The sequence below is a fragment of the Mauremys reevesii genome, linkage group 7 (genome assembly GCF_016161935.1).
Source record: "Mauremys reevesii isolate NIE-2019 linkage group 7, ASM1616193v1, whole genome shotgun sequence".
NCBI lineage: Eukaryota > Metazoa > Chordata > Testudines > Geoemydidae > Mauremys > Mauremys reevesii.
In genome coordinates, this window is record NC_052629.1 from 61783545 (window position 1) to 61809752 (window position 26208).

The following is a 26208-nucleotide window of genomic DNA, read 5'->3' on the forward strand; positions in this document are numbered from 1 at the left end:
AGAACAGCAAGCAAGCCAGAATTTGTTGTTTTGAATAAAACTTCAAAAAATCTGTACTAGTGAAGTACCTGTTTCGAAATTTGGTTTTGATATCACAAGCCCGTTTCAAATATATTCTTAAGAAATATCATTTTAAATAAATTAAATATCTAGTATTACACAGCAATACCCATCAAATGTTAACATTCTTTCATTACTAACTATAAAATTCAGTATAAAGCAGATTCCTTTATTTCTGTGTTCATGAAACGCTAAACTTACTTGGCCTCCATTTACTAAACACTAAAATTCTTTGTATATTGTCAATATATTTCCTAATTTCTGAAATACTTACTATTTCAGAGCAGTCTTAAAGGATAAGCTCACTAATAAATGGAATATCCCTGTACAAATACAACTGGGAAACTTACTGTAGCATTTCCTTATTAAACAACTTACTTTTCTTAACATTATAAGGGTCACCTAACAAATATACATTGACTGGACATAATATAAATACTTTTTTTGACCTCTGGTCTCAAGTTATAATTAGTTGTCTGGTCAGAGTTGCTTACAGTGTAAACAAAGACTGATAAACCCATATTGGCTGCAAGTATTTATTACATTACAACACAGCTGCCAACTGTCTAACTGTTTTAATAAAAAGCTATTTTCTAAGGTTTATGTTTTATTGCATGTATGACTCCCTTATTGGTTAGCATTTTGGAGTTGTGGAAAAGGTTATGAATTTAGAAACTGACTGCATTCATATTATATTTAAAACTTAATGCTATTTTATTAAAGACATATGGGCCTCCAAAGTACACATATTAAATGTCATGTAAGAAAAGTAGCAGTTTAAATCATGGTCAAATTCATTTTTGACGTGACTCCTGAGGCTTCCCAAGATCTGAACTATTTCTTTGTAAATCTGGCAGTTTAACCACACTCATAAATCACTTTCAAAGCATATTATTTCTTAATTTTACTGCATTAGAGAGCATTTGGCCTACATAGTGAACTGTTTGTAGCAGTTATGTGAACAAAGTTGTACATTTAGTCTTACAATGTGGGAAGGGGCGGGGAAGAGTCTGCTAATTTTTCAGTCCAGAATTTACTTCCTTTTTTTATTTTAACTTAAATAAATACAAATGCTGGTGAAACTTGCCAGGGTGAGATTTACATGCTAGTTTGCTGTATGTACATTAAATGAAGTTTCATGTCCATTAGCTTCTGGACTATAAATTAGAAACACAGAGGCAACTGTAATTTAATACTTTAGAAAATCTATGGATCACCACGCTACCATGGGTGGAACAGAGAATAATATTTTTGTAGGACAATATTGAATTTTTTTATTATTTGGCACCTACATACAGTGATGATGAATGCATGAGAAACATACATATTTAAAAATATAATTTTCAGTAAACATTTTTAAAATAAATTTTAAGCAGAATTAAGGGTCCAATCGATTTCCTATTGAAGTCAACAGACAGATGCTCAATGAAATCAAGGGGCTCTAAAAGTGATCCTAGCTTATAAAACGTTGATTGTTCCTTATAATGGCATCTTTAAAACATTGCTACTTTTGAAACATTCTTAATTTATTAGATAAATAACTCACAGAGGCGATTGTGATTCACAGTTCTTGCTATGCACATTTCGTACAAGGACATGAATTTCAAAATAAATCAGGGTAAGATACCTCCTGAGACCTGAGAAATACTGAGTAACCTCAGCTCAAAGTGTCTTCAAAGAGGAAATAAGAGTGCTCAGCACCTCATACAAATCAAGCTCTTTATCTATAAAGCCCAATTTCTGCCAGTTGTTCCTGAAAGGGAAACTTACCCAAAGTCATGCAAATCATGACCCTGTTCATCCAGAGATGGAACTCAATGGAAAATCTTCTATTGACTTGAATTGAAGCTGGAATTAGATATTCAGTAAAAGGCCTGATTAGCTCAAACTGTAACTGGCATTAACCACTGCAACCAGGCACAAAATTGATGCATTTATTTTCATTGCGTTCGAACAAAACACGAGGCCGCCACTAGCTCTCTCTAGCCTCTGGACTCTGAACCAGAGATTTTAGGCCAAATTTGGCCTTGGTGGAAGCAGGTGCAACCCAGTGAAGAGAATCAATTTACATCCATTTATATCAGGCCTGATCTCACCCCATCCCTTTTCCTTGCCAAAGTAAGCAGTAATGGAAGCTTTTTAGACATAACCTGAAAGGGCCATTATCATTGCTTATGCCTTAAAAAAATTATTTTGGCCTAAAAAATGGTAATTTTAGATTGGGAGAGAGGAAAGAAGGGTAGTGCTTTTTGAAAGCAAATTAGTAGCTTTTTTGGCTAAAATAACCTATAAACCAAATTGTTTTTGCCCTGTGGACTAGTTATGGTCTTTGTCTCACTGAAGACAAAGTAACTGATGCTTCGGAGCGTGTTCAGTGGTAGCGTCATCCCTATTATTTCTAGAGGTCATACAGGACCATTGGACTCTGCTTTGGGGGAGGATTACCATATTTTCTCTGATGTTATTTGACCTGAGCATGTCTCAAAATGCAAGGCTGGAGCAGCAGGAAGCAAGCCCCGAAATTTTGGTTGATACAAGCCATATTTCGCTTTAATCGTCTTCTGCTCCAAATATTTTGAGATTCACCCATCTAATCCACAGAGCAAAATTAAAACCAGTAGTCCACTCCGGAACACCTCTATCACAAGAAGGGTCTGTGACATGCTATTTACATACCACAATACATTTGTACTGCATTTTACATATAAAGATATGCTCCTTGTCCTGTTGGGTTTACAACTTAAGGCCCTGATCCTACAACCTGTTGTGTGCTGGGGGTCTGCTGCCCCTGGGCATGCCCCCAGTGACATCAGAGTCCACCTGCACACAATTGCCAAGATCAGAACCTAAAATTTTATTACAGACATAATAATGACAGACACGGAGGGTCAATGGAGGACAATAGTAAATAAAAGGAGAAAGATAGGGTATTTTAGAGTGTGCAACTACCTGAAGAGAAGGAGAAGCAAAAGCTATTTGTACTTTGGTTTCTTTAGTAACTTTTTAAATTGAATGTACAAATGTCATTACCATAAAGGAATGAAGTTCATTTCATAGGAAGCTTATATTTGATCAGCTCTGGAGCAGATATGAGCTACAAGAGGCGGAGATTTCAAATAGAAGAGAGTGTGGTCATTTGAAACACAATATAAGGTAGGCTGCTCCAGGAATAATAGGCAGCATAAAAGACTGACTGAAAACAAAGAACAGAAAAATAAACAAAGGGAGTGGGTAGGCAGGAAGTATGTGGGAGAGGGACTAAAATATTCTGTGGAAGCACTGGACAAGTTCCCTGCACAAGTACTGGGTCAAACTCCCAGTAAGTTTAGGTTCCAGTTATTTTCCAGTGTTTAGAGAAAAAGACTCAAGACACCAAAAAGAAATGAAAGGGAGAGGCTTCATTGACTTACAAGTCACAAACAAATTATTTTATAATTCTACATCAGGACAACAATTGCAGCCCTGCAGCAATAAGGGAACCCACTTTGGTTCATTTTCCTACTTAGAAAAATCTTCAAGCTAAGAACATACGTGGCAGTATTAGGTCTCTGGGCTGCTAAGAAATAATGATTTCCAGTTCCAGGAACATAGCCAAAAACCCTATCATATTTAAAAATACACAGGAAAAATAAAATGGTATTTTAACATCCTTGCAGAAAACACTTGGTATAATTGCTATCAGTGACAATGCCAGTGAACTTAGCTAAATTAACATCAAAGAAAGCTCTAATTATAGTGCATTGCCTCCTTATTGATAGCACCCTGTCTGTTATTGTAAGAAACCCCACTGTAAAGAACATAAAAACAAACATAATATCTAATTGTGCTATCATTTCCAGTGCCCCTTGCAAGCAGGCTCATCTGCAATCCCTAGTAATTGCTGACCTCCTTGGTTGGTCAGTAGAATGATGAAAGCAATTTAAGACAAAGTGTGTACATGCCCTGCAGAGCTTATTATGGCAGCCATATCACATCTCATCACAGTCAAAACAAATGAGATATGAAAAACATAGCCATGGCAGTTTTCTCAACTTCTGAGCCAGATATTTCACATTTACCAAAATACATGTAGTCTTTTATTGTTGTTTTGCCATCGATTTTATCTCCCAAAAGAAATAAGGCCATGATGTCTAATTGCGAAATTACATCAGCTTTCCTCAGTAGTTTGTAAAACACCTCTGCACTTGAGAATACGCTCTATCTGTGGCTATGGGCAACCATTTAGAGAATGTTCAGGATCAACATGCCTCAAAATCCAGGGAAAGCACCAGCATGGGGGAGAAAGAATACAGAGATGAACCGGTCCAGATTCTCACAAATGCAATATGAAAAGTGTCTTTGAAATAGAACTAACTTTTCTTTAATCAAGATTATAACATACAAATAAATTCCTATGCTTGTCTGTGATGTCTTCTGCAAACCAAATCCAATCATGTTAGTCTCTCTCAGAAGCAAGAACTAAAGTAGAACCCAGCCATATTGATGCCATGTCTCATCCTACCTACAACAAGCAAAAAAACAAAACTGAAAAACAAAACTGGGCTGAAATCATGACTCCACTAAAGTCAATGGGAATTTTGCCATGGTTTTAAGTGGGGCCAGGATTTCACCCCCAGTGACTACATATCAAGAGTCCCTTGAATAACGTAGTTAAATTTGGTGAATAGGTGGAAAACTGGATAAACTTTCACGTTCTAAACCCGAAGAGTCTGATAATGTCTAGAGGATGCTATTGTCATGGATACATTGGTGACTCTATTGGGTTCCATACTGAAAGATCTCACTGTTTCCAGAAGTGGCAAAGAGTTCTGTGGCACCTTATAGACTAACAAACATATTGGAGCATGAGCTTTCGTGGGTGAATACCCACTTTGTCGGATGCATGCAGTGGAAATTTCCAGAGGCAGGTATAAATATGCAAGAATCAGGCTAGAGATAACGAGGTTAGTTCAATCAGGGAGGATGAGGCCCTCTTCTAGCAGTTGAGGTGTGATCACCAAGGAAGGAGAAACTGCTTTTGTAGTTGGCTACCCATTCACAGTCTTTGTTTAATCCTGAGCTGATGGTGTCAAATTTCCAGTTTCCAGACAATCTTGACAAATGAGAAATATAACAAATCCAAGAGTAGACAATTTAAAACAAAGGTAATAAACAAGTTGTCAAGTTAATATCTTCATTAAAATGTATTTTAATGATGAACAATACCTACAGTGCCTTTCGCCAGAGAATCTCAAAGTGTTTTACAAATATTTAATAAGCCTTATGTAGGAATCAATTCACCTACCACTGAAATGCAGCCAACTTTGAGATACACATCAGCAGCTAGTTAAATAGCACACTGCCACACTAAATAACAGTTTAGGATGAGAGGTTAAAAACAATGCCATACTACATTAAAACTACAGAGAAATCTAGGGAGACAGAATGTAATTACCTGCGTTGGGATTTGGCCAGGGCTCTGGGATTAACACCCCTAATGCCATTGGATCATCAATGGCTAAAAGGACCTTGATTTCATGACTCAGAATCAAATAAAGAGAAAGCACAAATCCTTGGAAAGAGACTTCATTTCCATAATGTTCCTTTGCCACTTTAGCATCACCATACCCTCATCTCTATCCCCACTGTTAAAAACTCACCAGTCATTTCTTGCCCCAATGACTGCAGGGTCTTTTTCTCTGGCCACATGACCTCCCATCTCTCCCATGCATATAACACACTACTACAAAAATCATCTTCTCTCTCTTCACTATGACTGTCTCTCTCTCCTCTTTGAGTCAGTTTACCAACTTCCTGTCTCCTCCTGAATCACATCCTAACTCATCTTCTTTACTTCCCAGGTTCTCCATAACTCTGCTCCTATCTACATTTCTACTTTCATCATTTCCTTATATTCCACTTTTTACATTGTCCACCCTATCATCTCCATTATTCTTGAGAGTTGTCTGTTTCTCACAGCATCATACCTTGTTTCCCAGTCATCATCCCATACATTTGTAATATCCTCTCTTCTCCTGTGCAATCCACCTACTTCCTTTAAAGGGAGCCTTAAAAACTCATTTCCTCCATCTTTCATTGCAACACTTATCTCTGTCTTGTTGCTCCCCATTGCCACTCCCCTTTCGCCAATGACTGGATTTTTAAAAGCCTTATTTTTTTTAAAAAAAAAGCTAGAACTGCTTTCTGTGGACTGTTTCCCTCTCTCCTCCACAGTTTTTTCCACCACAGCATGGTCTCTCAATACTTTGTTACTGTCTATAATAGACTATAAGATTCATGGCCATGGATAGCGTTTCTTCTTATGTTCATAACGCACTGTGACACCATATGAATAATGACAATTTTGAGCCAGTAAGAACCACTGCATACCCACTGACAAATTCAGTCCCCAATCCTATAACTGGATCTGCTGACAAGGACTCCTATAATCATCAATGGAGTTCTGCATGTGTGCAAGGGTCTGAGCTGGCAAATCCAGTTACACGACCAAGGTCTTAATATATATGTGCAGTATCAACTTTTACTTATCTTACATTATACATTTATCCAACCTGTCCTAAACTATAGAGCAATTATTGCAGTGAGCTATTGAACAGCTGCTGAGCTTCACCCCACTGGTAGTGTAAGTTTAGAAGTTATTATTTAAAATTCTGGGCATTCTAAGATGATATTGGTTTACATTTTTGATGTATTTTCTGATTGCTCCAGGACCAATAGAATAGTAAAAAAAGGACAGTTGCCTGTTCCATAACTGGTGTTCTTCGAGATGTGTTGCTCAGGTGTACTCCACAGTAGGTGTGCGTGCTCGCCACGTGCACCGGTGCTGGAAGTTTTTCCCTTAGCAGAACCCATAGTGGGGGAGCACCGCTGCGATCCCTGAAGTGGCACCTCTATATTGCGCTATAAGGGGAGCCGTGCGCTCCCCCCACCCTCGGTTCCTTCTTGCCAGACAACTCCGACAGAGGGGAAGGAGGGCGGGATGTGGAATACACCTGAGCAACACATCTTGAAGAACGCAAGTTACGGAACAGGTCCTTTCTTCTTCGAGTGATTGCTCATGTGTATTCCACAGTAGGTGACTATATCTGATGGAGTAGGGTATGAGTTTAAGGGTGTCCAGGACACAGTACTGCCCTACCAAACCCGGCATCATCCCTCACTAGGGAGACGATTGCATAATGCGAAGAAAATGTGTGGACAAAGGACCACGTGGCAGCCCTACAGATGTCCTGGATTGGGACATGGGCTACATAGGCAGCCGACGAGGCCTGAGCTCTCATTGAGTGCGTCCTGACGATCGGTGACGGGGGAACCCTCGCCATGTCATAGCACGTGCATATGCATGAGGTGTTCCAGCGGGAAAGGTGCTGGGTGGAAATTGGTTACCCCCTTATACGCTCAGCTGATGCAATGATCAGCTGCGAGGATTTCCAGAACAGCTCGGTCTGGTCTAGGTAGAAGGCCAGTGCCCTACGCACATCGAGCGTGTGAAGGCGCCATTCCTCATTGGGAGGAATGAGGGGTGTTGGCGAAGCCGGACCTTATCCTTGTGGAAGACTCTATATGGGGGTTCCAAGGTCAAGGCCCTGAGCACTGAGATGGGCTGACGTGATAGCTACAAGGAATGCTACCTTCCATGCCAGGTGAGACCAGGAACATGTGGCCAAGGTTTCAAAGGGAGATCCCGAGAGACGGGTTAACACTAGGTTTAGGTCCTATTGCAGAACGGGGGACCTAGCATATGGGAATGAATGGTCCAGGCCTCATAGAAAGCGGGAGGTCATAATATGAGAAAAGACCAATTGGCCCTGCACTGGCAGGTTGAAGGACGATATGGCCACCAAATGTACCCTGACAGAGACGGGAGCTAGTCCTTGGTTTCTAAGGGACAGGAGGTAATCAAGGATAATCTGGAGCGGCACGGACAATGGGGAGGTTCAATGTGCTGTTGTCCTCGGCACTGGGCTTCCCTCCTCCTCATCTAACCACTGAGCAACCACGCTGTCAGGTGGAGCGTGGCTAGGTTGGGATAGAGGAGGCGGCCTCCTTCCCGGGAGAGGAGGCTCGGGCGAAGCGGTAGCCTCCGCAGGGGGGCCGCTAAGAGGTGCAGGAAGGTCCCTTACCAGTGTTGTTGGGCCCAGTCCGGGGCTATGAGGATAACCCGCGTCCTGTTTTTATTTTTTGCAGGACCTTGCTGATCAGGGGAAAGGGTGGGAAGGCACAGGAAAGATGGCCTGACCACTGCAAGAGGAAGGCGTCCGAGATCTCCCTCTTTCCCACTCCTCCCCTGTAGCAGAACTGGAGACAGCGGTGGTTCTGGTCGGTTGCAAAGAGGTCGACCCGGGGAACTCCCCACTCTCGGAAGTGCTGGTGGGTGACCTCCGAATGGAGCAACCACTTATATTGGTGGGAGAAATCCCTGCTGAGGTGATCGGCTCGCACATTACGGACACCGGGTAAGTGGAAGGCTCGCAGGGAGATATTGTGGGCTATACAGAATTCTCACAGGCTCAGGGCTTCCAGGCATAAGGCCGAGGAATGAGTCCTGCCTTGCCTGTTGATGTAGTACATCTCAGCGGTGTTGTCTGTAAGGACTCTGATCACCTTCTCGCAAAAATGCATGCTGAAAGCTATGCATGCCTACGGTATTGCCCTGAGCTCTCTGGCATTGTCGGCCTCAGACTGAGGGACAAGTCTGAGGCCAACAATCTCCCTTGGGTTTGAAAGTTCCCTATATAAGCTCCCGATCTCAGATCCGAGTCATCTGACACCAGGTCTAATGATGGGAGGTTTCCCAGAAAGGGACTCCTTGCAGCATGTTGCTCGGGAGGAACCACCATTGTAGGGAGGCAAGTATCTGGAGTGGTACCGTGATAACCTTGCCCGGTCTGTCCCAGGCCTGGGAGTACTAGGAGGCTAGCCAGAGCCTGAGGGGCCTCATTCTGAGCCTGGCATGGTGGACCACGTACGTGCATGCCGCCATGTGCCCGAGGATCTGAAGGCACGCTCTTGCCATTGTCATGGGGAAGGCTGTGACTGAGGCAATGAGACCTCTGAGGTCTCAAACCTGCCCAGAGGGAGAGAGGCTGTGGCCCTTAAGGAGTCCAGCAGCACCCCTATGAATTCTATGCGCTGAACTGTGACTAACGTAGATTTGTTTTCGTTCACCAAGATCTGCACATGTGGGCAGGAGCAGTTCCACATGGGCCTGCATCTGGGACCAAGAGCTGCCTTTGAGAAGCCAGTCATCCAGGTATGGAAAGATCTGCATCTCTTTCCGCTGGAGGTAGGCTGCTACCACTGCCATGCATTTGGTGAAAACCCTGGGTGCTGTCGATAGACCAAAAGGGAGGACCGTGAACTGGTACTGATCCAACCCCACGAGGAACCTGAGGAAGCGCCTGTGCCCCTCCAATATATGGATATGGAAATACACGTCCTGAAGGTCTAGGGCCGCATACCAATCCCCCGGGTCCAGGGAGGGAATGATACAGGCCAGGGACACCATGCGGAACTTGGAGCAGACCATAAACCGGTTGAGGTCCCATAGGTCCAGGATGGGCCTGAGCCCCCCTTTTGCCTTTGGGATCAGGAAGTACCGGGAGTAGAAGCCTCTGCCCTGGAAGTCTACTGGTACTCTTTCCACTGCCCCCAGGTGGAGCAGACGTGCCACCTCCTGCCCTAGGAGGCGGGCATGCGCCGGGTCCCCGGGGCTCACTAGGGATGGGTGGTGGTAAGGTGGGGGTGAAGTGAACTGCAACACGTAGCCCTTGGAAATGGTGTTGAGGACCCATTGGTCTGATGTTATACGGGACCACTCCATTAGGAAGGCAGAAAATCAGTTGCAGAACACAAACTTTATTAACCGGGGAGGTCTCCCTGTCAACAGGCCTAGTGCCCCCTGCAAATAGTCAAAACCGCCTCTTTCCCTTAGTCCCACTCTGCCCCGCAGCCCGGGTCCTCTGACGTTGAGACCGATGCCTCTGGTCTCTCGGCCTCTTGGACAGGGGCTTGTATCAGCTCCGTACAGGTGGAGCCGAAGTTTGCGGCCTGGGCTTGTCCTTAGCCGGCGGGACATAGAGACCCAAGGTTTGCAGGGTGGTATGGGAATCCTTCATCTCGTGCAGACGGACATCCAATTGGTCCCCACACAGCGCTTTCCCATCAAAGGGCAGGTCCTGCATGAGGGACTGGGCCTCCGCCGACAGACCGGACAGGAGGAGCCAGGATGCCCTGCGCATGGAAATGGCAGAAGCCATTGAGCGGGCTGCCGTATCGGCTGTGTATGACGCCGCCTGGAGGGTTGCTTTTGCCACTGCTGTCCCTTCCTCTACCAGAGCCTTGAAGTCCTTTTTGTCCCGCTCCGGGAGGAGAGGTTCAAACTTTGGTAGGGACCCCCATAAGTTAAAGTCATACCAGCTCAGTAGGGCCTGATGATCGTCCACCCTGAGCTGGAAGCTTGCCGAAGAATAAACTTTCCTGCTAAAAGTATCCAGTCTCCTGGCATCTTTATCCTTGGGGGTGGGTGTGGGCTGGCCGTGTCGTTCTCAGTGGTTTACCGATTCCACCACCAGAGAGTTAGGAGCCGGGTGGGAATAGAAGTACCCATGGTCCTTAACTGGCATGAAGTACTTCCTCTCTGCCTTTTTGGAAATGGGGGCCAAAGAAGCAGGAGTTTGCCACAAGGTCGTGGAAATGTTGGCTACTCCCTGGTAGAGAGGCAGGGCAACACAGTCCAGTGCCGAGGACGACAGCACATTGAAAAGAGAGTCAGACGGGCCCCTCCATCTCCTCAGCCTGGAGCTGAAGGTTGGACACCACCCTCTTGAGGTCTTGATGCGCCCTGAAGGCCTCCTGTGGAATGGGCGGTGGTGCCATAATGGCATCATTCAGTGCCGGAGAGGGGGCTGGTGTGGAGCCAAGAGTCTCGGGCGGTACCGGAGGGTCGGTCCCCAGGTCAGAGTCTGGGCACGGAGCTGCTGACTTGGGACCTGTTGACTTGTCCCTCTGCTGAGAATGGGAGGCTGAAGGCACCTGGGATGCTCCGGCCACCGAGTGGGTTCCCATCTGGGCTGACATCTGCAGCCACGATGCCCATTGACACCACTGCCCTCGTCATAGTGCCCCTTGCCACTGACCAATTGGGGGCCCCGGTGGTGGTGTCTGTTCTGGCTGAGTCGCACGACCTGGTGATGGGTGGCTAGGTGCCAATGCTGAGGTCGTCAAGTGCACAGTCTCATAAGAGAGGCGAGAGTGATGGCGCCTACAATGGTGCCTGCAGCAGGACCAGGACCTCGACGCCGAGGACCAGAACCCATCGGAAGTGCTGCTCCAGTACTCGCCCCGGTGCCAGGAGCTACGATGTTCCTGTGCCGGTAAATGGCGAGAGCATTCCTGAGCACGATGCCTGGCAGTAGCTGCAATGTGAAGAAGAGCATCTGCAGCACCTGTCACGGTGCCTGTGACCGTCGCCACGCAGTGTGTAGGGGCCTTGAGACTCCCGTTCGAGCAGAGAGCCGGTCAATCTGACTGGTGTAGAGGGCTGGCGTGAGCTGCAAGAAGACCGTGTGGAACGAGGTAAGGAGCAGTCCTCGGAGCAGGAGCTGCACCATGCCAGTGAGGTCTGATGAGCGCCCAGCGACGGCTTGCCTCAGGACCAATGGCCCGATGCTGGTGGTGCTGCGGGTATCGATAAGCTCAATATGTCTTCCGCGGCCTGTGCAGCCTCCAGCATCAACGGTATCCTCACCGCAAGGGAGGCACGCTTGGACGGAACCGGGCTGCTCCACTCAACATGAGTCCTGGGGGGGGGATTGAGGGCTGCCCAGCTTGGGACCAGCCTCACCCCTCTCCTTTTCTCGGTGTCACTGTGAGATGGAAGTCTTCCCTTGCTTCTTGGAAGGGGAGTGGTGCCAGCTATTGGAGGGGATTTCGCTACATACTGAAGACGCGGTGCTGGGCGCCGAGTCCGCTTGGTGTGCTGGGGTAGGGGCCAGCACCGATTCCACCAGGAGACCGCGAAGCCTGATGTCCCCCCTCCTGCTTAGTCCACGGCTTGAATGACCTGCAGATTTTGCAGCGCTCACTCACGTGAGTTTCGCCCAAGCAGTGGATCACTTCTGGGCATAGAACGGTGACAGGAGTCTCACGACTTGAAACCTGGGGCACGGGGCAAGCCCCAAGCCCACTCTAACTACTTGAAAAACTACTAAAAGTAACTGTACCACTAAGGTCAACTAGAGAAGCTGCAGCAAGGCTGACGCAAGATGTTCCGACTACCTTCACCAGTGGCAAGAAGGAACTGAGGGTGGAGGGAGCATGTGGCTCCCCTTATACCGCGATATAGAGGCGCCACTCCTGGGGTCACAGCGGTGCTCCCCCAGTACGGGTACTGCTAAGGGAAAAACTTCTGACACCAGTGCACGTGGTGAGCACACACACCTACTGTGGAATACACCTGAGCAGTCACTCGAAGTACATTTGTTTTGCATCCTCTAGTGCAAATCTCAGAATCTACCCTGCTTTCTGACACCAAGTCATGGTATTGTCGCTTATGTATCAATATACAATGTATTTGCAATATGTCATGTTGTATGGTACCACATCTACATATTGAAGATTGGTGATTGAGCCCTCAACTGTCTAATAACCTACACAATTTTCTATGTTACTTGCCATGACAATTTTTATCGACTCTTCTGCTGTTTTTGGCAAATGAATTAAATCCATTCCAGTATGCACCGTTAGCATAATTTTCAGCACTGAACAATGAATTCTTCTTTTGAAATGAACTTGAGTAAGAAATAAAAGCTGTACTTTTTAACTGCAACAGCACACGCTGCTGAAGAAATGTTCCTCTGGACACATGGACTCATAAATTACTGTTTCCTCATGCAATATATCTGGAAGGAATTAAAGTTACACATGAGCCCAAGATTTGCTATTTAAAATTTTCTAAAGAGCTAAAAAAGGGAGTCAAATACTATTTTAAAATCTGATCTATTCTGAACCATGTATTTTCATGGTGGTACTGTATCGAAGTCCAAATCACAAACCAGAACCTCATTGTACCCCGCACTGTACAAACACATAGAAAGACAGTCCCTGCCCCAAAGAGCTTACAGATTAACTACAAAACAGGAGACAACAGGCGGGTACAGACAAACAGACAAGGGAGCACAAGAAAAAATGAGACATTACTGCTCAGCATGATAGGCAGTGATCTCAGCACACCAGCTGTTTAACTATTGTCAAGTTTGTGGGTTTGGGCTTTTTCCTCCTTTACAGCTACCACCAAAGATACTGTGAATCATGATGTCTACAAATTATAATACTCAAAGGTTGATAATTTCATCTTTCTAGTCACATAAAGCAATTATTTGTAGCTGTGGTAGGTCATGGAATATACGGTATAACCTTAAAATCTCATCATTCTGATCACTAGTTTGCTTTCCTCCTCCTAAGTTAAATGCTAACAGAATATTAGTAGCTATTGTTCTCAAGATTTGACAGAGCTAAAAACTAGTGTACTATGTTAAATGAGTATTTGGAACCCCAATGTTCAAATAATATCACTGGTAGTCAAGTGATGCAGTTCTCAAAAGTTTTACTGAAATAAGGCAGCGATTAGGAAAAAAAGCAAAAAAAAGGCATAAAAATGACATCATTTTAAGACAAGATATCTTGTGATCTACCAAGGACCAAAACACAAACAGACCAGTAGGGTTATTTTCAGGGGCAGAAAACAATTTCTATACTCTAATCTGGGCCCAATGATCAGAAAGAAAAAATTCCCTGTTGAAAATCTCATGGCAAAGAGTGCAAACAGAGTGAGAGTGCATTCATAATAAATGGGCCAAATTCCCAAAGGCTGTATGGATTCAGTTCAGGGTTGAAATCAAGACCATATTTCTTTGGGCACCAGGATGATGACAAAGGTTACCTGGTTCTTAAAAGCTCTCAAGAACAGCTTTCGGGTCTTTTCGGTATATCAAGGTATGTCTTCAAGTAATAAAAGAAGCCCAGTCAGTTCTAATGTATTATTACTGTTAATTATTTATATTACTTAAGTGCTTAGAGGCTGCAACAGAGAGGGGGCCCACCGTGCTAGGACCTGTACAAACACACAGTAAGCAAGAGTCCCTATTCCAAAGAGCTTAGAGTCTAAATGGACAAGACAAAGGATAAGATGAGGCACGAGAGCTTAAAGATTTGCCCAAGGTAATACAGGAAATCCGTAGCAGAGCCAGAAGCAGAACGCTGATCTCCTGACTCTCATTCCAGCACTCTAACCACCAGATCATCTTTCCTCTCTAATTAGTTTAATTTCAGATTGGTAGGGATGGCAGGTCCAATATTTTCAATTCATTTATTCCTCGTCAAACTTCCTTCAAACTTCAATATTAGGGGTTTCCTTAAAGCCCCACTTTCCTGAATTACATGAATATGATTTCAACTCTAAAAAAAATAAAATAAAAAAAAGCAAATTCCTAGTCCTCAGTTTTGCAGAAAAACTTGAAAGTGTGACATACATGCCCATAAGGCTCAGAAACCAGGAGACAAAGACAAAGAACCCAAAATAATCTCAAGAGCTGTTGAGGCCTGGATCATGATCTTTGAATGCCTGAGTTTGGCAATGTCGTGCTTTTATCATAGTTTATTATCTGAATACACAGATGAGAGCACCCAGTAATGTGCAGGTCAAATCTTCCAACACAAGCAAACGCTGTTCACTACAGAGCACTCCATGTACTTTAGTGCACAGTGAGGGTATTTGAGGTAAGAGTGGCTGGATTCACAGATCTACTCTCCAAAATCCCTCACTTAAAGATAGGTATATTGTCTAGCCATGCAGGCTTGAGTTTCTGCTAGCAGATGTAAAGCAGCTCTACTGAAACCTTGTAGCCTGTAGGGAACGGAGGTTCCATCCTCTGGCTCCAGAAGAGCATTCCTACATACAATTTGTTTTCTCCTACTGGGCACGGGGTCCAGGATTGTGCCTTAGGGTCTGTACTATGGGGAGAGAATAACAGATATGTTGGAATGCCAACTTTAATTACACATTTATTGATTTTTCTATTGGGTTTTGTTGGCTTGGGGAATTAGGACTATTTTACTTCTTAGCGTATAATCATTACAGAAGTCAACTCCTTTCACTGGAGTTTTAGTATCAGCCAAAGGTGCCAGTGTTATGATACTTACCCCTCTACTACCCATCCCTCAGATGCGTCTCTACACAAGATCAAATACCAAACTATTTTCATCTCTATAAACGCTACTTGTACAGTTCTTCAATTCTATTTCAACTGCATGCCCAAAAGGTTTTTATTTTGCCATCACCATACTTTGCTTTTCTCTAATGGGCTGTGAAGGAAGAAAGGAGAATGAGCCCTTTGTCTTGTTTTTAATTGCAAATGGGCTTCACTAAAATGGGCATTTACTAGTACCTGAGTTAGCAGGTTGCTGTACTGTTGAAAGTCGCTGGGGCTATTAGTGGTTGTAGACTAATAGCAACTAGATTGGCCAAACCAGCATCATGCACCTATGTTCGGTACAACCAGCACTGGTGACAGTGGTTAAAAGGAGAGAAGACCCAGCAGGTGCACCAGCCTATTTCTCTTTCCTTTGTAGAACAACTTTGGTTTGTTTTAAGTATTCCTGATAATTCACTTAAATGGTACAGACGGAAACCAAGAAGAATCATACACAGAGATCAAACTTCCAAGGTGCGCCAGTAATGGAGAGTAGAAAAAGGGCACAAATATACATTTTTAGTGAGTAGGATTTTTTTGTATTTTAACGTTCTTATGTCAGCAAAATAATTTCTTGTTAATTAGGAAAAAGTCCTTATGTTTAATACACACTTCTTATCGGAGCATTAAAAATACATTAATCTGATTTAAAGCTACAAAAGCAAGGGAATTCTCAGTTAAGGATGACACTCCCTCCTTAACTCAGCTTGTTAGGCTTCAGTATTGTCATACGTAAGGTAAGTAAGATGATTCACTATTTGGAGACCATTACAGCATCATGTTTTCTGTACAAAGTTCCTAAATGCTCTAACTCATACCTTTAACATTACTGCAAAACATTTTCTGTGGCTATATTTCATTTGTATTTTTAATTGTTTTTTTGTTTTAACAGTGAAATATTTTAAAATGACAAATTTAAAATAGACACCCTTTGCCAAGTTGGTCTTGGCCCAGGCAAGTATCATTACTTACACAGTGCAGATCCTTGACATAAAAGACACTGAAGTTTTCCATCTGAGAAATATCTGGGGATTTTTTATATTTTTTTTACACAATCAAAGAGTTAAGTACTCTTTACACCCTATATTGCTGTACATGGACTATTGACCGAACACTGTTTTAAGGTCTCTTCTGTAAGTATATATTTAGGGACTTCTGAAACTGTATATGATGGATGCTTCAGTATGTCTGATTGTAACATGACTTACTGCAATGTCTTCTTTGAAGCCATTTTTATTTACTGCATCACAGTCTAGCTGGGAGTCTTAAATCTCTGGCTGCTTACCGTTTTAGGACATGGAACTCTGACACAATGAACCAGAAGAAACTTTTACAGTCTTTGTGTCAAGGATCACTTAGGCCTTGGCTACACTGGCGCTTTACAGCGCTGCAACTTTCTCGCTCAGGGGTGTGAAAAAACACCCCCCTGAGCGCAGCAAGTTACAGCGCTGCAAAGAGCCAGTGTGAGCACGGCTCCCAGCGCTGTAAGCTAATCCCCACAGGGAGGTGGAGTACATGCAGCGCTGGGAGAGCTCTCAGCACTGGTGCTGCGACCACATTCGCACTTCAAAGCGCTGCCGCGGGAGCGCTCCTGCGGCAGCGCTGTACGGCTGCAAGTGTAGCCATACCCTTAGAGAGAGTTCTTAAGATCTGTGAAGTGCCAGCTAGTTAACTCTTTTAGCGCCCTTAGCTCTGTAGTTAGTGTAGATGCTATGTGCTTGCTCCATATGCAATGAATCCTGGGAAGGTTTATTAAAATAAAAATAATGAGCATGCATAATGGGGAAAAAAGGTTTCCAAATGGCTCTCTTTTAATGTATCTTTTACTATTTTTTATAAATGACCAACTTCTCTGATTCTAGAAAAAAAAGGTGCATGATACAAATTACTTCAGATGCCACATATCCAAGCAAAGAATTATGCCTCCAGTCTTAGAAGCATTATTTTATATATCTGTATCATCTCTATCTATCTATATATCATACATGAAGGGAAACTTGAGTGACTTTACTAGTAACTATTTGTTTATGCCTATACAGCATATAATATAATCACTCAAATTTCCCTTCATGTATGATTTGATTTTAATGGCTTTAGAAAAAGTAGATGCTAAAACTATTAGGGTAGCAAAATAATATTCCTTGTGAGTGGTAAGCCACATGAAAACACTGATAGTGATGAAAAACTAACAGGTACTGCAGTTTTTGTTTACCTGAGCTAGTGTTAGCTGCATTGCTAAATATCTAGTTTAGCGAACATAATAAAATAACATTCCACCTCCCTATAGAAGATGGGTATCGAAACACAGCACAGCGTGAACAAAAGTTAGATGACCTCATCCCATGAAATGCAGCCATAACCTCAACCTGCCTTGTTGCTTAATTAGCTTCTTTTAGATATTCACAAAAAGCAATCTATGACAGGTTTTGAGACTACAGCATGAAGAGTAAAATAAAAGCCATTTTAAAATAAATGAATTTCAATCTTTTGAACATAATGGGCCAGGTGCTCAGTTGGAGTAAACTGATACAGCTCCACGGACGTGAAGTCACTTCACTGGGGCTGCGCTGATTTATACCAGAGGAGTATTTGGTCCAACAAGCTTAAATCACAGGATTTACTCATGTGCAGCCTCTTCACATTATCTGTTAGTATAAACATAACTGAGAAAACTGATAAAGTTAAAATGCAGTAAGAGAAACAAAAAAGTGTTGGTTTCACCAGCAATGTGCTAGAGTAGCAAAATGCATATGTTGCGAAAAATAAACATCATAATACGCAGAGTATCCAAAAATGTGGTGTATATATATTTGTCATGAACAAAGATTTATATGCATATATATATATATATATATATATACACACACACACACCTACACACACACTCCGTGCATGTGGGGATGTATGTCTAGGATATATAAAACTGTAAGCAATGTGATACAAAGTGAATGAAGAATTAAACAAACAGGTAGGCTTTTTTCAAACGAATATACCCAGTTTTCTGATGCTTCATCCATTAATTTTGTTTATTCATGCTCATAAGCAATGTACAAACAGGGGGAATCTTCAAATGCAGGATTTTCAACTGTGCCCATTTAACCCTGCCCTGTTTTGCATTTTTAAGACCTTAAAGATGAAACACTTGGTAGCAAAATTCATAGACAAGCTATAAACAGAAGGAGGGTACAGCTTTAAATAATTATGTCAAAGAAATGACAACTGAGCTCTTTGCAGGAGCAGGGATGAATAATTACAAAGCTGGGACATAATTAAGCAATTTTGACTGTCGTATTCTTAAGCTGTCGTTCTGATGTGAAGTGCTGTCATGCCCAGCAACATACTTCACACTGGACAGGCATCTTCCACTTTGATCTACACTTATGCCAGTGAAATGAGGTCACAGTCTGGTCATTAAATGAGGCTTCCTCATCTGGCTCAATGCCCCTTATCCAGCCAGGCTCACAAGATTTTTATTAAAATCAAGCATGATACAACATTCAATATTTTGACAGAGGAAAATAAAAACATCACAGAGTAATGAAGTTTAGCTCACTATACATGGAGAGATGGAACAGTGCATTGTAACACTAAACTGTTTTCTAATGAATGACTGCATCTCTCTATCAGACAGTCACATCACAAACAGATGCACTTTAAACAACAAAGGATGAAATGAAGCAAAGCACAAGAAAGTGCAGTGTCTTGTTAAAAAAATAAAAACCTGAGACATAAATGTAAGTATAGGAATTTATACAATATAAAATATTTATGACTTTGCAAAGACTTGTGATTGCCAAATACTTCTGCATTTGCGTAAATAAAAGCTGGTTGATGAAAATGTCCTGACTTTATTCTCATTTCTTGTGTTGTTCTTAGTGGATCATTCGGCTCTCCCACTTATTTTATGGAAAGAATAAAATGACACATCACAGCCTCTTCCAGTTTATCAATCTGCCTTGGTTTTATTTATTTTATTTATTTATTTAGGCTGAATAGTTTTTCTATCTCCTGCTTACCATGATGAAGGAAACCTAACTTCAAATTTGATTTTGTTATGAATAATAAGTCTAACAGGTTCAGTGTACTACAATACTCAGGAAAATATTTCCATATGGCATCTATTCAAACCCTCACAACACATTCCAATTCCACTAATTATCAGAAGCTAAAGATGAGTCAGTAATGTAACACAGTTGCAAAAAAAGCAAACATCATTCTGGGATGTATTAGCAGAACTGTTGTAAACAAGACACAAGTAGTAATGTTTCCATTCTACTCTACGCTGATTAGGCCTCAACTGGAGTACTGTGTCTAGTCCTGGGGACCACATTTCAGGAAATTTGTTAACAAATTGGAAAAAGTCCAGAGAAGAGCAACAAAAATGATTAAAGGTATAGAAAACAAGACCTATGAGGAAAGACTGAAAAAACTGGGTTTGTTTAATGTGGAGAAGAGAAGACTCAGCGGGGACATGGTGCCAGTTTTCAAGTACATAAAAGGTTGTTACAAGGAAAAGGGAGAAAAATTATTCTGCTTAACCTCTGAGGATAGGACAAAAAGCAATGTGCTTAAATCTCAACATGGTCTGTTTAGGTTGGACATTGGAAAGCACTTCCTAATTGTCAGAGTGGTTAAGCATTTGAATAAATTGCCTAAGGAGGTTGTGGAATCTCCATTGTCTAACCTGCTCTTAAAAATCTTAAACAAACACCCGTCAGGGATAGTCTAGATAATACTTAGTCCTGCCATGAGTGCAGGGAACTGGATTAGATGACCTCTCAAGGTCCCTTCCAGTCCTATGATTCTACTTGCCCCCACCCATGTACAGTATAATTAATTCCCTTTATCCAAATGCACAGTGTGCCTCCCATGTAGTCCTATGTAGTTAATAGCACATCCATTTATCTGAATACCCAGTTGCCCGAAACTTTGAGATACCCCCAGGCCATTCAAATGAACGGGAGAGTACCATATATACTTGTATATACACATAACGGTTGCCACTAAAAAGCATCATTTCTCAATAATTATCACACCATGATTTCTGCGATACAACAAGTATCAGAGGTATAGCCGTGTTTGCTGCTTTTACAGATCCAGACTAAGAGTCCTGTGGCACCTTATAGACTAATAGACGTTTTGGAGCATGAGCTTTCGTGGGTGAATACATGCATCCGACGAAGTGGGTATTCACCCACGAAAGCTCATGCTCCAAAACGTCTGTTAGTCTATAAGGTGCCACAGGACTCTTTGCTGCGATACAACAGTTATTTCACATTCTAGAGTACCATTTTGTGAAAACTGTGGGAAAATGTTCCTTTTAATGGTTTTCACTGTATTTGTATATGTGTAGTGTATCTCTAAATATACACACACACACACTGCATCTACAAACTGTACCACGCATGCAAAATATGCTTACATATTATATGTCTGAACATCCATAATAAAACACACTCACCCAGAGCAATTGTTTGTTTTTATAGGTATATTCAAACTCAATTACAGTTGCTTATTTTAAATTGGCTATTTGTATAGTATATAACTTTGTATGATGAATATAATTCTGTAGCACACTTACAGATATTTACTCATGCCATCAGAAAGCATTTACAAAGGTATTTTATCATTCTAGATAACATCAGCAAATCTGTAACAAAATTTAAAAAAAATTCAACAAGGCTACAGGGACACTAAATTTAAACCCTGTGCTAAGAGAATTGTTGAAATAAATGTATTTTTTATCTTTTAAGACTTAGAGGGCAACTAATTCAAAACTACACAGTGGAATAAATTAGTAATACAAAGGATAAAGTTTGGATCCTGTCTACGAGAACACCTTGCCCTTAGCAATTGGTTTAACAGCAAACACAAGTAAGAACCATCCAATAAAGTAGGTACACACTTGAACAGCCACTTTCTCCTGCACTAGTTGAAACACAAATGATAGATTTATAAATGAAGAATTTAACTGTTAATAGCATTAGAATAAAACTTCACTAATAATGACCTAGTAGATAGAAAGAGAATAATTATAAAAAATAAATGGCATAAGCACAACATAATTTACACATTTCAACTGCTGAATTTTGCAGGATTTAGTAAAAAATATTCTGAGAGGAAGCTTTTCACAAAACCTTAAAAATAAATGATTTCATTTACTACACACTGTATTATAAAAGCTGAAATAGCTAAAGGTACTTAGTAAACAATATGTCAAACCTATGCCTGAATAAGAACTGTTAGCATTTTAGTAGTTATAAAATGAATCAATCTGAATTAATTTGCTATCTACTGCAATTGTACTGGTGATAACGAATTTATCTAGTAACACTTATGCCATCAAATATAGTGTAGCTCCATTGCTGCTGCGCTATTATTCAGCATTATTGGAAATCTGCAATAAATTATTGATGATGTATTTTCGGGAAGAAAACAGCCTATAGAAACCTACCAGATTAATAAACTTGAAAAGAATTTTAGATAGCTAATCATTGTAGCATTACAAATATCTCTTGAAAATACACTGAAATACTAAGGGTGCTGTTATCTTGTACTGATTAATGATGAAAGAAGACAAACTGGAAAAATTGCATCTGTATTCTGTTTGAGTCAAAGGCATGCAATTTGCCCAATTTTGAGGCAACTGGTGTGAGAAAGCTTGAGTCTGAATCATAGATTAGAGAAACTGTCTCTCCAACATCAACACTCATTAATATGACACCACATTAAATTACATTGTATCAACTAAAGGTCAATAAACACCATAGGTGTGAGTTCTGAGATCAACATCTGTGTAGAACATGAATGGCAGGGGACAAAGTGTCAGAAAAATTTCCTTCTTTTCTAACAACATATCATAGAGTTGTTATAGATCTTTAGAAAGAGCAAAAATATTCTTTTGATCCTGGCAACATGTGTGTGTTAATTAGCTATGGTTCAAACCAGCATTTCAACTATGATGCAACAACCACAGTCCATTAATCAGATTTAACAGTAAAATTCTGATCTTGGAAAATACAGATTAAGGATTTTTTGGTCCCACACCTAATTCAATAAGCAATACTGTGGCCTGCAAGGTCTCTGTCCATTCCTTAGACATAGCTTTAACCAACCTTTCAGAATAGTTGTTTTAAAAATATATTACTGTTTAACAAAGTTATGCATAGTTACTTTTCTCTGATTTATAAAGTGGCAGGCAAGTGGGATCAGTGTATATTATAATCTCCATTTAGTCTCCTACCTTAGCATCCATGGGCTTTACCACTTTCATGAAGGCACCTCGTAACAAGGCTTCCTCACGCTCCCATTTGGTTACTTTCCGAGTATCAAGAAATTTCAGGGTGGTTAATTTGTGCAGAACAAAATATCTAAAAGAAATGACAAAACGTTTGAGTTAAAATCCACATTGACATACAAATCCATCTTCACAAATTATATGACTCAAAAAAAATATACAATTGAAATGACCTTTCTTTTCCCAATCTTTCACCCACTCCCTATAATCTAGCCTACTCTATGTCAGGAAATTGATATTTTCCCTTTGTGAATGCAATACTAAGTGGACCAGGGATACTCTGTTGTAGGTGCATACCCCAATGAAGTATTATTGTGATGTATGACACATGGGTCAAATTGGAAAAGGCAGCTTTCTGAGAACATAAATACAGAGAATAGCTACAGAGAGTTTGATAAACACAACTCCCAATTTTTTTTAAATTTGTTAAGTGTAATGTTCTCTGATATCCTGCTGGACAATTTGGGCATGGAGTTATGTAAAAAAAACAAAAACAAAAAAAACCCAGAATCTTCTCCACCTGCTGTGTAGTTTTGTAATTTTTTTTTTTAAATGCTCAGGTCTTCAGTCACAAACTCACTTTCAAACTTGTATTGACTTTTGCTACAAATATAACAATCACCATCGTTAGCAACATCAGGTAAATTGCATATTAGGGTTTTGATCCAGCTTCCCATCATATACCCTAGAAAGTCACCTGCCTTAAAGATAATATTCCAAGGTACACAGTGATTATGCTGTGCATCAAAGAACATTTAAGAGTCTTATTAAAAACAAGACTTTAATCTAGAGATGGTACTGAGCAATATAATTTGGATCTGGCTTCAAGATCAGAATTTTGACCCTGCCACAGTTTGGAGATATGGCTCCAGTTTTGTCTTGTTACTGATACAGGCCCCATTCACGTAAACCTGGCTCAGGTTTAGATTCCAAAGTGCACACGCACACTCTTACACGCACACGCACACACACACACCCAAATTTTGGACAGGTGTTCAGATTCAAAGTTCTTGTTCAGTCCCATTGCTAGTTCTCTGTAACTGCATGTTTTGATCAGATAACAAAAGCTTCATTAGCTTGAAAAATACTGTTGGCTCCTTACATACAGAAGTAGAAAGCATGGCATGAATCAAAAGCAAAACCAAACATACAACTACTTCAAGTACCTGCTATTTACATACAGTCAACCAGATGTGAAACAGACTTTGCAAGGGAGGAAGTGCCAGACTCTTTCCTGACAGGGGTGGAAAGGTGATTGATAATATTCCCCATGCCTAGCTGTTTCCAATAAACACCCAATCAGTCAGTCAAACTGGTAATCATACTGACTCCCTCTGGCATTTGAAAGAACTCCCACACATCCAGAAGTCCCAGGAAACCTTGCACAATGCATATGGCTATATTTTAAAGGGAAAAACAGTGCTATTATTTTAAAGATCGGAGTTACCTTCAAGTACTCCTCAGTCCTGGAATCTCCTTCACTAGGAGGTTTCAAAAGGAGGTTGGATAGTCATCTGTCTTAGATGGCTTAAACACAACAAATCCCACATCTTGTTAGGCTATATGACCCTTGAATTCCCTTTTAACCCTATGGTTCTATGATTAACTCAAAGAGATTCCATATTTGTCCCAAGTTGAGAGACCAAGGGAGTTCATGAACATCACATTAATGTTTTTATTAATTATTTAACCTTTCTACATCCAGACCCCCCCCCAAAAGCTACAAAACAGCCTTTCAGCTATATACACCTTTCCTCTGAGACAATGGCCTTGTAAATTTTTAATAAGTGAATTGAATATGTTCACTGACACACATTAAAATGGTCTACAATTTTAATATGAATCATCAGCCTATGTACTTCAATTAAATAATAAAAACAGAATAATAGTTATAATAGTAATAAACTCTGCAAGGTGAGAAGTCAGTTTGCTACGTAGAACATGTCCCAAGACAATTTGTTCGGTGTAGCTAGATATTAGAGATACTGCCATACTCTCAGACACCTCCCATCTTTCCTGGCTGCCCTTCCAGTCCTTTCTGACATTCTGCTGCCCCATATCTTTCCCTGGAAAAGAATACATCCATCTTGTGTTACTGGCAGAAAAGCTCGGATGACAACAGATTCTTTCAAACGAAGACATGTACAGAAGGAAATAATATGTCAAGAGCGAAGCTCCAAATGAGCAAAGACACCCACTAAGTGTAGGGTGAGAAAAGATGAATATTCAGGTGAAGAAAACATCAGTATTAGAAAATCAGCAAATGTTTAATGATGGAATGAAAGATGCCATCAAAAAGCAGGCAGCAACAAAACTGACAACAGATGAAGACAGCCCTGTCATTTTTGCTGACTTTGGATCACAGCCTTAAATGTCAGTCTCTCTGTCATTTTAAGAGAACTTAAACTTATAAAAGAATTGTTTCTATGGGAGTATTTTTCTCCTTTTCTCGCCCACATTTAAAAAAAATATTCCAGAATTAGGGCCTTATCTAAAAAAATCCACAAAGTAATTAGCCAATTGTGTCACAGGATGGAAGTATTTTTGGGATTCCTAGTGGGGGAGATGTTCTACAGGGGATGATAAAACACAAAGGCAATCTGTAACAGACTTTTACTAGGAGTAAAGTATCCCAATAATGATGCAGTTTAAAAAGAGCCAAAATTAAATTACAACTGAATGTTATCGATATAATTACACAGGTTTTTAATAAAACAATTGTTTAAGTCCAGCATATGACTTCCAGGGTATATTTTAGTTAGCAATATACTTCATTTGTGATGCAAATTCAGCCTAAATGTAACACCAATTTGCCATAAAAAAATCTATAAAAGATTCCTAAAGCCACAGAATGAGCACTACAATATCAATTCAACTCTTGTAAATATTATCCAGGGTTATTTGTTGCACAAAAACTCCTTGCTGTGATGTATGACTTAGTTACTAAGGTTATCACAGCAGTATCCTAAAGTTGCATAGTACATAAAACATTTCAGTTAACAATGCAGGGAGGTTAACTCCCACAGATAACCTACTATCAGAAGGTTAGCCCAGATGACATGCCTCTGTCAGCTTCCAGGAGCTATTGATGGTTCAATCAGTTTGTTTTGAAGGTAAAGTACAACAAAAGGGCACTAAACTTATTCAAACTGTCAACAGGGACTATCTGGAATGTTGCTTGCAGGTAAGTAATTTTGGGTGTTTTAAGACTATTATCAAACACCGATGGCTGCAGAAAAAGACAGCTACTAATAACACAGAGTGCAGCTATCATAAAATACTTTATGGCAGGCACTGGGATCTATAAATTGCATGACACATTGCAACTGCTTTAGACTTGTACCATTGCCAGTTAAAAGAATACCACAGAATGTAAAATGTAGATGGATTTTTTTCATTCAAAGTTTAGAATGTTTTGTTTTAGTTCAGGGGTTCACTGGGGTATTTTATGATCATTTTGAATCTTAGCACTGCTGCAGGTGCCCTGAGTCTGCTGTTGTGGGGCTGACCATCTTTGCAGTAGTGTGAAAGAAGGTAGTTATCTGTAGTGATGAGGAAAATGGTGCGCTCTGGAAAGGGATGCTAGGATGGTGTGTAAAC

General features: G+C 41.2%; 1 protein-coding gene across 6 annotated transcripts in view; it reads right to left on the reverse strand.

The window, feature by feature from the left end:
• LRMDA (leucine rich melanocyte differentiation associated) overlaps positions 1 to 26208 on the reverse strand; it is a 970675-nt gene that overhangs the window by 376978 nt on the left and 567489 nt on the right. For 4 of the 6 annotated variants that reach the window (XM_039482146.1, XM_039482147.1, XM_039482148.1 and 1 more), the window contains exon 5: positions 22555 to 22681. In XM_039482146.1, the coding sequence (XP_039338080.1) occupies positions 22555 to 22681 (127 nt within the window). Of the gene's footprint in view, positions 1 to 1830; positions 1909 to 22554; positions 22682 to 26208 lie in introns of all 6 variants that reach the window. The other 2 variants (XM_039482150.1, XM_039482151.1) reach the window with 1 other exon arrangement.